At 39.4% G+C, this 12,399-nt stretch overlaps 1 protein-coding gene across 1 annotated transcript in view; it reads right to left on the bottom strand.

Annotated features, from left to right (window-relative positions):
• Positions 1–2,936: 2,936 nt before the first annotated feature.
• Positions 2,937–12,399, bottom strand: part of LOC121856686 (neural cell adhesion molecule 1-like) — a 39,458-nt gene continuing 29,995 nt past the window's right edge. The window contains exons 9-13 of the mRNA XM_042352373.1: positions 12,055–12,348; positions 10,734–11,312; positions 8,349–8,413; positions 5,969–6,599; positions 2,937–4,716 (exon numbers count right to left, since the gene is read on the bottom strand). Of these exons, the coding sequence (XP_042208307.1) occupies positions 5,976–6,599; positions 8,349–8,413; positions 10,734–11,312; positions 12,055–12,348 (1,562 nt within the window). The 3' untranslated portion in view covers positions 2,937–4,716; positions 5,969–5,975. The remainder of the gene's footprint in view (positions 4,717–5,968; positions 6,600–8,348; positions 8,414–10,733; positions 11,313–12,054; positions 12,349–12,399) is intronic.

The raw sequence follows: 12,399 nt of genomic DNA, 5'->3' as shown, positions 1-12,399 counted from the left end.
AACACCTAACACAGATGACATGAAGGAGAGTTTGACGTCATTAATTTTCACTTCAAAAAAAAAGAGAAAATGTGCTATCCTGCTTCTCCTCCCGCTCACCCTCCCCCCCTCACCTCCCCCCCGTAACCTCCCCCTCACCTCCCTCACCTCCCCCTAACCTCCCCTCACCCTCCCGCCTCACCCCCCTTTCCCCCCGAATTTTTTTCCCTTTGTTTATATCTTTTTAGAATAATTTTGATTGCCTTCAGAGTTCCAACAACGACACTTCTACAAATGCTGATTAAAGTTCTGGGGTTAAAAAAATTAAGGTGTAATTATGGAAACTAGTTATGTTAATGGCTTGAAAAATATATATTTATTTTTCCATGACTAATTTTACGTTTCATATAATTGTTTTTTTTTAATTCTTTCGGTGATGTTTTGTCAAGTTTTACTCTTATTCTGAAAACCATTGATATAATTAAAGGAATTCGCACAATCCTTAGACTCTAAACCTAACCTACGCTAACCTACCCCTGATATAACCTAACCTCACCTAACCTAACCTTTTCTCATTCTCATTTAAGTGACTTTTAATTTTTTGATGTACTTGTTCACTGTGTCTTTAAGAGTTAGGTAAATGTGAAACTTTTCCAATAAATAAAAAAAAATCACACTCCTGGGGTCACTTACCTGTTATGGCATAGGGAGGAGGTGGAAAAGGATTAATTCTTTTCTTTATTTTTTATAGTTTTTTCTTTCTTTCTTTCTTTCTTTCTTTCTTTTCGACTCATTCACATATTATCTCTTCTTTTTCTGTTCCCCCTTTTTCATTTGACGCTTCTCTGTCTCTCTCTCCCTTCCCTCTTCCTCTCATCTTCACTTTTCTCCTACCTCTTTCTCACGCGTTGATATTTCTAGGTCTGTTGAGATAAAAGAAGAGAACAGGAACAAGAAGAGAACATGAATAAAGAGAAGAGAACAAGAAAAAGAGAACAAGAATAAAAAGAAGAGAACAAAAACAAGATAAAGAGAACAAGAGCAAAATGAAGAGAACAAGAGCAAGAAGAAGAGAAAAAAGAGAAGAAGAGCAATAAGAGAACAGGAGCAAAAAAAAAAGGCGTGAAGAAAAAGAAGACAGGTAACAGAAACAAGTGGAAAAGAAGAAGAAGAAGAATAAGAGAAGGAGGAGAGGACGTGAACAGAATGTGTTTTCCATGACGCCTGTACAACAAATGGTTCCACTTGTCTCCTGGCCAAGGGCTGAAGCTCCTGGTCCGCTTTTCAAAGAATTTTACTTATATGTCTAAAACTTTTACCTCCAGAAAAAGTGCAGAAAAAAATATGAAGCTTAGATTTGATTTTTTTTCTCTTGCTGAAGCCTCTATAAGCTTTAAGGAGGCTTCAAGGGCATCCAATCACAGACCGAGTTTGAGATTTAAGTTTGGTAGCCATCCATTCACAGAACGAGTTTGGACCAAATAGGTTTACTGCCACCCAATCACAGCACGAGTTGGGACCAAAACGTTTAATATTCACCCAATCACAGCACGAGTCGGGACTAAGAATTTCTGTAGACTCGTGTAAATGTAAAATCTTATGAAAGGAGAGACAGAGGAGCTTAGAGAGAGACATAAGAACATAAAATATATCAGCCACGGTATCACACCTCTCTGAATCAACACACTAATTCAGATTACCTTTTATTGGTCGACTGAGGTGTAACTTATTAAGGTATATGTCAGAAAATATATTGTTTGTGTTACTGTGTTGTTGTTTGGTAATTATAGAATGGCAGAATTATTCCTTCATTTTCTAAATACTAGTTGATTGGTTGTTTAGTCTAGTAATGATATCAATGTAATTTTCTTAATAATTTTTCTAGATAGCAAACATATAATGATATTGGTTTTGTTATTTATTGGTGTTTTTGAAAGGTGTGTGTGTGTGTGTGTGTGAAACTAGTTCTTCAGGTGAGAAAAACAATGAATATACCAACATATTTTTTTATTTATTTTTTCCTTTAAAAGACATACACTGAGTACAAAGCTACATGTCATACACACGTACATAAACACCTCCACATATACGTACATGAACACATTCACACACACACACACACACACATATTGTACATGAACACCTCCACACACGAACATGAACGCTACCACACATACGTACATGAACACCTCCACACACATACGTGCATGAACACACACACATGTACATGAACACGTACATGACACATACATGAACCACACATATCTGTACATGAATACCCACACACATGCGTACATGAACTCCTCCACACACACACACACACACACACACACACACACACACATACAACTCACCTCAAAATATACCACATCTGCCTCAAAATTACCTGTAATATTTTTCATAGAATCCTTCAATATTGTTTCATCAATTTTACTCCCACTTTACTTTGTTTCATTGCTTAATTTACATGAGAGAAGTTAGCTCCTATCAATATTCGCTTCCACTAACTAATCACAATAATATACCACGATGAGAACTATTATTGTTTCGAGTTGTTTATATTTAACATAAATTTAACCAAAAATATAAAATTAGATAGAAAATATATGCAAGTTTAATAGAGATGTAAGCTTACGATGTCAGGGGTGTAAGCTTACGATGTCGGAGGTGTAAGCTTACGATGTCATGGTTTTGTCTCCTGAATAAGAAAAAAATATATATTGTAAAAAAATAATGTGAATTTCTCATTATTTGATTCAATATCTATCTTGTTACTCGAGTGTGGAGGTGTGTGTGACGGGTGAGGTGGTTGGTGGTGTGTGACGGGTGAGGTTATTGGTGGTGTGTGACGGGTGAGGTGGTTGGTGGTGTGTGACGGGTGAGGTGGTTGGTGGTGTGTGACGGGTGAGGTGGTTGGTGGTGTGTGACGGGTGAGGTGGTTGGTGGTGTGTGACGGGTGAGGTTATTGGTGGTGTGTGACGGGTGAGGTTATTGGTGGTGTGTGACGGATGAGGTGGTTGGTGGTGTGTGACGGATGAGGTTATTTGTGGTGTGTGACGGGTGACGCAGGTGGTGTGTGACGGGTGAGACAGGTGGAGACGGCATCAACCTTAGCGGTGAAAAGAAGATCGATGACTATTCCAATTCCATTACTTTAGTAGATTCTATGGTATTTTATATATCTTTTTTTTGATATGTTTATACCTGATTTTATTTCTGTAATATATAAATAATGTTTATATTAACTCCAAACACTTAAATCGACTTGGATAGTTTTCGTTACCACAACAAAAGTTTTAATTCTGTCTGGTGAATTTTTTGTTCCATTTATATTATTCATACCTGACACTTCCCGGAGTAGAAAGTTATCGTCCCTTACCAGACTACTTACTCTTGTAACATTGAGAGCTTTGTAAATTATCCCTTCTGTTCCGACTGTCAATCAAGAACGAAATCTTGGGTAAACTTTATCTAAGAATCGCGTATTGTATATTTGGTACTTCTCTATACCGCTTTAAGCTGATTTTTTGTCGTATTTCTCTAAGTATAATAAACCATACATACGCGTACTGTACAGATGCAGAAAGAAACACACACACACACACACACACACACACACACACACACACACACACACACACACATGAAAATTACACATAAGCATAAGCGCACACACGTACAGAAAGACAGACAAACCTACACACACACACACACACACATACACATGTATATACACTTATATATATATTTATAATATATGTATGACAAAGAGAATACAAAAATGACGCTTTCTCTTCCTAATGCATCATCTTTTGTCCTTCTCTCTCACGGTATATAAACACACATTGGGATAAACACATATACACAATACATACATACAAACGCTAACAGATACTTGTGTACATACCGGTAAGTCTTCTAACATATGAGCAATGTCTCTTTATACAAAAGTTTAGGAAATGATGGAAAGACAGTACACATCTTTTTTTTTGTTTCTAATTTGGGAAAGGGGAGGGTGGGAGGGTAGGAGGGAAGGGGGGGAGAGAAGAGGAGATGGATGGAGAATGCGGATAATGGAGGCTAGGAATGGAATGGAGTGGGAAGGGAGGAAAAGGGTAGAAATAGGACAAGAGGGTATTTGAAGAGGGGAGAATAGGAGAGGGGAAAGGATAGGAGGAAAGAAGGGGGAGGGGATGGGGAGGAATGAGGAGAAGGGGGTAATGAGTGGAGAGGGAAGGAAGATCACTCTTGGGACAGAAGCTCATACCATAGACAAGCGTCATTCCTTATACAGAAGATGGGCGAACGTACGCCTGGCGCTGTCTCTATGGTACCGCTCTTAGATTCTTTATATTTTTTTTATATAACAGCTTTCTATAATTATTTTATATATTCATTTATTCATTTACTTATATACTGTACAGGTCACAGACAGAGCTCAGGGGAATATCTGGGGTCAGTGCCACTCTTTGTTTACTCTGGGGGGAGGGGGGTAAAATCTGGGGAGTCGAGTGTGGCTGGGGTTCTGTGGACCGGTTCACTGCCTGGTTCACATACTACCCTAGTCCCTCTGTTCCCCTGGTCCATGGAGAATCTGTGGTCCATGAGAACACGTGGCCCAGAAGAACATGTCGACCAGGTGCACACGTGGACCAGGAGAACGTGCGGTCCGTGTTAACTAAGTGAGGGCAGCTAATCAGGTGTGTGTTCCTTACCGACGTCTCATTAGCCAGACACCTGTGGAAGGAAACAGGCCTTTGTTTGAACACCGTGAACGAAAAATAATATTAATAATTATACCTGAATAATTACATACTTTCATAATAACATCGTAGAGTCCAAATAATAATAATAATAATAATAATAATAATAATAATAATAATAATAATAATAATAATAATAATAATAATAATAATAATAATAATAATAATAATAATAATAATAATAATAATAATTATTATTTTAATAATTTTAATAATTTTAATAATTTTAATAATTTTAATAATAATAATAATAATAATTTTAATAATAATAATAATATTAATAATAAACAATTTTAATTAATCACGAAATACCTGAACAATAGTCTATATTTCAACACCGTAAAAGGTTTCAATAAACTGAATCAGATTTAACTGTAAAAATAATCACTTTTCAAAACAGCTGAGTTTACAAAATCACATTTCAGAACTGTCTCACAACATGTCACTACTAGTTACATTCTTTTGCTGTCGAATAACTCTAGTCGATGTTAACAGATTTACATATGAATGGTTACACAATGTTGCTACGACCGTAATATTTCCCTCCTCTGATACAATATGTGTACATAGTGTCGAGTCTTTTAAAAAATATTGTTTTATTTTGTATCCAGAACTAGACAAATTTAATTACAATATTTAGTCTTTATTTAGGTGTATCCTGGAGTGTTTATGATTTAATGGAATATATTAAACGGCCAATACTGTTTTTTTCTGGATATCATTGAATGGAGTGTACGTATTAACAAACTTTCTGTACCATACCAAGTTAAATAAACATACTGTATTTTTTAACAGAGATATTAACTAAAATTCGTTGTATAAATAGTAATTGTTTTTATTTAGTGGTGAAGGCATCCGACTCAACATTAGAGGCTGTATGAACCTTAAGTAATTACAAGGATATTTAGTCTTAATTATTTATTACTTTCACGCGAATTTTATTTGATCGAAGACGTGGACTTGGTTTATTTTTTCGAGTTTTACATTCTAATGTTTGTCAGGGTAAGGACATCTCTAATCTCAGGCAAATATCAAAGCATTTTCTGTTCTCCCAAACTCAATAACAAGTAACAATTTAGTGTACAAGATTTCAGGAGCTGTTACTTTGTTTAAACCAGCAAGAGCAAACTAATCCACTTACTTGGAAGGTGTCAGTGATAGTCATTATGTTAGTGTGAGGGAAAGTACACTACAAACATGCCGTCAACCACAACAACCGTCCTCACCTAATAACTAGACGCAACTCTCCCTGCTGGTACTGAGGTCATGCGGGAGGAACTCTGGGTGGAGAGCCACGGTGGAGGAACGGCGGGGCATAGTGGAGGAGGTGAAGGAGGGACGCCGCCCAGTACTGGAGGACGAGTGACCCTTCCGGTTATGAAAGTCTTCCAGCGTGGCCGGTGACGCCATGGATACTGGGCGAGGTCTTTGGCTCTCCAGAGGCTCTCCGGAGTGAATGACGGCCGCGCTGGTGACTGCACTAATGCTTCCGCTGCCTGTTTCCAAGACTGCACCGCAGGGACTCACAATGGCGCCACTCGAAGGATTTATGAGAGCATCGGTGCTGGAATTTGTCACAGTACCGCTGCCGCTGGAGCTCAAAACTGTACCTTTTGGGGGGCTTAAAATGGTCCCGCTATTTGTTGTCATTGGTGAGCCTGAGTTTGGGTTATTGGTGGTGCTTGTGCTGGTACCAACGACGCTGTTGGTGGAACTAATACTGCTGTTGCTGGTGTTGACGCTGCCATTGCCGGTGTTGACGTTACTGGTGGTAGCGAGGTTAAGAATGCTGGAAGGGCTGGTGATGCAGGTACCGACAGGGTTAATGGAAGATGAAGATCCCACCTGATGGCCGCACTGAAACAAAGACGAGAGAGAAAGAGATTCGTTAATCTTATTCACAAATTACAGAGAAAATTTGTAAAGGGAACTCTCTTACTCTTTCTATTCTTTTATATTTTAATTAGTACCTTTCAGCCTCTCATTATCTAAATTACTAACCTCTCCTTCTCGCTACAATACCTCTAGTTTCCCTCCTTCGCACTACAACTACGACAAGAGATCTATATGGCTACTTCACTCCCCTTCAAGTGACAGTTACCTCAAGGCACATAACACAGTGCTGTCACGGGCTATAAGTGATTAAGAACTGTCACTGTCTTTATGGGAACAAGATTATGGCCTCTTCGTGTCTAGCCGATCGTAATTTCATTCTCTGAAGTCTTCCCCACCAAATCATTGAAGCTGTTCATTCAAATAGGAAGGTATTTTCAGAGTCTTCACATTAATATATCTTTCCGTCAAACTGTGAAGACCTTTTAAATTCGTTTTGATAACTTGAATTTCTTATCCATGTGGAACCGCCTCTTGGGAATATTGTGATTATCATAACCTCTGTCGACTTAATTACTGTTATACCTTTAGAAGTATATAATTAATCTGGAGAAAATTAGTAACGTCTATAACAACAATGATATATTATATGAGGTTCTATAATCATATTGACCTAATGTTTTAAAATCAGGTATGGAAGATAAAAGATCACAGGTCCCTTGATCATAAATTAAGATCATAAAACCTTATTATTTATCGAAACTTATTTTCTATTCCGTGTTGGTTAATCCTCCACCAGATTTACATCCTACTGTATACACCAGAAAAAAATATTTAGCGACAATCCTGGAGAAAAAAAACCCACACAATTACTACGTGTTTATGCCGAGACGAAACCCTTACGTAATTGTTATTGCACTTTAGGGCTAAAATGAAGCTACAACTCACCTAAGATCAACTTTATGGCCTTAGATTATTGCCATTATATCTCCTAGACAGTGTAACGACCAGGGTAAAGTATTTTTTTTAATTCTTATGGAAACGTTTCTTACTAAATAATGACATCTGACTAGACCAGAAGTACTGTTAAGGGAGCCACCTCACTTAAGCTATTTATCTCCTTTACGTCCAGATGTAATTGAGCTGAAGATTTATCAGGGCAATTGTCGACAAAGATCTCCGTTGGGATGCTGTTGTTTTGTTATTATTATTATTATTATTATTATTATTATTATTATTATTATTATTATTGTTATTGTTATTGTTATTATTACTTCTTTTTACACTACTTTATTGTCGTTATCAATCATGTTAATATTATCATCACTATCATGTAATTATCTCTATGACCTGACAATATTTTCCTGCACAGCGGAGAGTGAATCGATTGTAGTAGGTCGTGGGTAATAGGTCGTGGGTAGTAGGTCGTGGGTAGTAAGTCGTGGGTAGTAGGTCGTGGGTCAAGAGTCTTTTCCTATGTTCGAAATAAATATAAGACTATTCTTTTTTTCCCCACTACAACTTGTCCTGCAGTGAAATATTGGAAGGCATTTTTTCCTTCTATTTTTAGGGTGGAAGTCGTAGGGTAAGGAATGTGAGAGGAATGATGGGTGGTAGAGGCTGGCTGGCCGGGGCGAGCGAGACCTTTCTATTGTATAGTTCTGTCGTAGTTTTAGGTGATATTGCGTTTTCCTGTGATTAAAACGAGCGTTATCAACTTTGTATATGAGGTAAACACTACAACATGGTTATAACAACAAGGGAGGTACTCACAGTTATAGTGCCGGGTGTTGTGGCTGCACAGGTCACGGCTGGGTGTTGGCTACTGTCCTTCTTCCCTAAAATGAATAAATTACAACAACTAAAAATTTAAATATGAATAAACAGCCATGATGGACTACAGTCTCCCTAAAGCCTCCAGAACTATTATTAAACATGAAAATTTAAGGAAAATAAATGATGAAAACTTTTTTTAATATATCCAAATATGAAAAGCGTAATTACTAAAAAAATATATTTATATTAGTATGGGTTAATATTAAAGCAAAAATATGAGGGGAAAATGTGGACCATCATCTGATATTAACGATGGTGTGTGTATATTATCTACATTATACCAGCGGTGTGTGTGTGTGTGTGTGTGTGTGTGTGTGTGAGTGTCCTGGTAAAGTATTATGACGCATTGGTTGTTAATATTCTATGCTGTAAACTCTGGTCACACCTTATTTCCTGAGGTAAGATGTCCAAATCATTTGGTGTTTAACGCTGCAGTAAACACAGGTGACCAAACGAAGTGAGTTAACTTTTTCCTAATGCTAAAGAGAAATGCAAGACGACAGCTTATGGCAGATATATATTGGTGGGCGTGGCGCTGTGGCCTGCCTGTTAAACTAGACACATCCGACCTTTTACGGCAGCATTAAGGCTGTCTAGATATTTAATACAGGCCATTATTTAAACATACTCTTTTCCAAGATATTTATATACGTGCAACATAGAGGTGAGGGAGGCTGTCAGTACTGCACCTGGCCTGGCCCTCTACTCGCCCCTCTGGCTATCACATTTTTTCAGCCTTAGTTGAGCTCCCTCCCGCTGTTACAATATTTTCTTGGTTTACTGTTAGCTGTGGGCTTTTGCAAACTCGTTGGGCTACTGCACAAGGAGATCAATGATCCATTACGACATACACCTGGGGCCAAGTGTACAGTGTAGGCTTGTTATCCTGCAATGACTTTTATACTATATTATATGAAAAAGCTAACTCGCTTCGTTTTGTCTCGTGTGTGTGTGTGTGTGTGTGTGTGTGTGTGTGTGTGTGTGTGTGTGTGTCTGTGTCTGTACTTTTCTACACTCTTTCCTCAATAAATACGCCAGATGTGTTAATCAGGAATTAGTAGTTGAATCCAAATTGTGTTTCGGACCATTTCTATTGGATAATTCTTGTTGCTATCGTTTGAATGCTAATATGAACAACATTACAACCCAACAACTTTCAATTTCCGCTCATTTTCAATTCTTAAATTAATTAGTAAACGAATCTCTGTTATTCAAAAGCCGTATTTGTGTGTATAAAAGTTATGAAATCTAATTTTCACGCAATCACTGAGTCTTTGTTATTACTCGTTTGTTTACCTCAACAATGGCGGTGGGTGAGCTGTGTTAGGTGACGTCATCGGGAAATTGCAGAGTAGGTCAGTTGGGCCCCAGGGCTAATGGATCCCAACTTCACATATGTATTATGACTGGGGCTCATTAACGCTGAGGCCGACTAGAACTTGCTCCAGTTCTCCTGCTTAGGTTTAGTTGTGGATTAATGAAGGCTGTGACCTATTAAAATTGGGTCCCATATGACAAGCCACATAACATAACTGCCCCATCATGTAGTTTGGTTATACTTGTAGATATAACCTTGGCATATCAAAAAAGAATTGTTATAATTAAAAATGGCCACCACAAAACCAAAGGTATTTTATCTATGGACTTTTGGATCGAAGAGGAGATGGAACAAGGAAAATATTTGTACCAGTGACACAAAAGAACTACTGAAAAACACAAATTATATCTGAAATATAATTTATGGCGGACGTTATAATAACAGACAGGAATAAATGACTCGTAATAACATAATTACAAATTTTGATAAACAATTCACAAATTGATTTATAATTACGAGATTGAAGTTCTTGACACTGTGTAGAGGACGAGACCCACAGTTTGAGTCACATTTATCCAGCCGCAATCATCTAATTATGTCGTGATTATTCTACAAACAAACGCTGTCTTATGTGACTAAACACATTTTGTACTTTTCAATATTTGTCTTACATTTACTTGTGCTATCATTATTTTTATCATGGACTGGTTGATGACCATAATGTTGGGTATGTATTATAAGAGAGGTCATGGTCAGGGTGTTCAATCATCTTCATTGTTCTCTTCTGGGAACTACGTGAGGTAGGAGAGGGGACAGGTGGGGTTGTTGAAGTGTTGAGTTCATATAACGGTGTTGCCAGATGGGTCAGGAAACTCGAAATTTAGGCTTTTAATATATTTAAATGAGTCATTACAAACTAGCAACCTATTTGGCTATTTGTGGATGAGACGTGTGAGTTACTGTGCCTGATGCGTTGTTAATATGTCGAGTAATCAGACACTCACCAGTCTTCACAAGGATGAGGTCAGGACCCCGGTGCAGTTGGTCGAAGCCTCCGTGATCACAACTCTTGGCCTGGGGCGTCGCCTTATCGTACATCACCCGAGGCTGGTTGTGGGCGTGTCTGAGGCGCCCACGGATCACCAGCACCAGTACTACTGAGCAGATCACCAGGGACCCCACGGCGCCCGCGACCACCGCTAGGATCCCCGCAATCATCGCTTGATTAAGACCCACGCCAAAGGACTCCGCCGCAGCTGCACTGGTGCGTTTCTCGGCGACGTCTATGGGCGTGTGGTGGAGAAGGAGGGTGGAGGGCGCGGCTCCCTGGGTGTTGGACGCTCCTACGGCCAGCTGGTACTCGGTGCCCGGGGCCAAACCTGTTACGGTGAAGTGAGGCTGCGTCTGTTGCTGCAGGGACGTGATCACGGGGCCCGCCTCCCCCGACGCCGTCATCTGCCGCACCTCCAGAGTGAAGGTCTGAGTAAGGCCGCCACTCCAGCCCGCCTCACACGACACGACCACCTCCCCTGCGGCGCTGGCGTTGTGCCACACACTACAGTTGTGTACTGGGTCAGGAGCCGCTGTAAGGGAAACGTTTGTCAGTCCTATGTCCTATATAGTTCAATACTTTTGCACAAGAAGTACGAGAACTTTACCTTGTGGGGCTAGGGAGTGTCCGCCTTCCGGAGGCAGACTGATGTCATGTTTCTAGATGAAAACAGGCAACATGAACCAAGAAAACCTAACCTAGCCATCTAGGTTGGCTATAGCGCTCTCTACTGGCATGTGTTAATTCCTGGATATTCCAAATATATTTTGGCCATTGTTTGTTTTATATTTGTCCTACTAACTACTGTTCTAGTATTAGTCATGGACGCCAAACTATGCAAAACACTGCAGTTCAGAGCGTGTAATTAAAGGTTTATATTACGAATTTCACTCACTAAAATAAAATAAAAATAAGAGAATTAAATTTACGAGCTGCCTCCCCTCGTGCTGCATATCTGCTGCATTTTTATATTGGGATTTTAGTGTAATGTGTATGTTGAGGCTTACGTGTCCTGCTACTAGCTATGTACCATCGTTTACGGTGGCTATAAAGCTTCAGGAACAACGTAGTGACTATCCTCGTAAAGTGTCTCCTAGATTTCCATATTCCCATAACTTCAGTATTTAAAGATTTATCAGAATGGAAAATGTTTGTGAATGTAAATTTTGTACCATGAATTATATTACTAAGTTCTTCTCGTTTATTTTTGCATTACTGAATGTCTTAACTGACAATACCACATATGTTTAGAGGTAGTGACAAAGGAACCTTACCTGCAGGCACTACCATGTACACGCAAGGGAGTGGCTGAGAGCCCACTTCGTTGACGGCCCAGCACAACAAAGTACCAAAGTCGTGGTGTGTCTTGGGTGTGTAAGCCATCACGCTGCCGCTCCGCTGGAGGTGTACGTGGTCGTTGGGGATGTACAGCATCTCAGCCGAGGTATTGAAAGCCCAGCGGAAGGTGTGAGGCTCCGGATGGGCGTCCACCTGGCAACTGACGTTCACCTGGTCACCGCGTCCCCCGCCGTACGTCCACTGCTGCTCCTCTATACACACCGGCGTGTCTGATGAAGCAGTGATACACAGATGAATCGAAGTCTCTTTGTTAGTATATG

This window comes from Homarus americanus, unplaced genomic scaffold (assembly GCF_018991925.1).
Source record: "Homarus americanus isolate GMGI-L3 unplaced genomic scaffold, GMGI_Hamer_2.0 scaffold32531, whole genome shotgun sequence".
NCBI classification, from domain to species: Eukaryota; Metazoa; Arthropoda; class Malacostraca; order Decapoda; family Nephropidae; genus Homarus; species Homarus americanus.
This window is presented reverse-complemented; position numbering and strand designations above follow the sequence as displayed.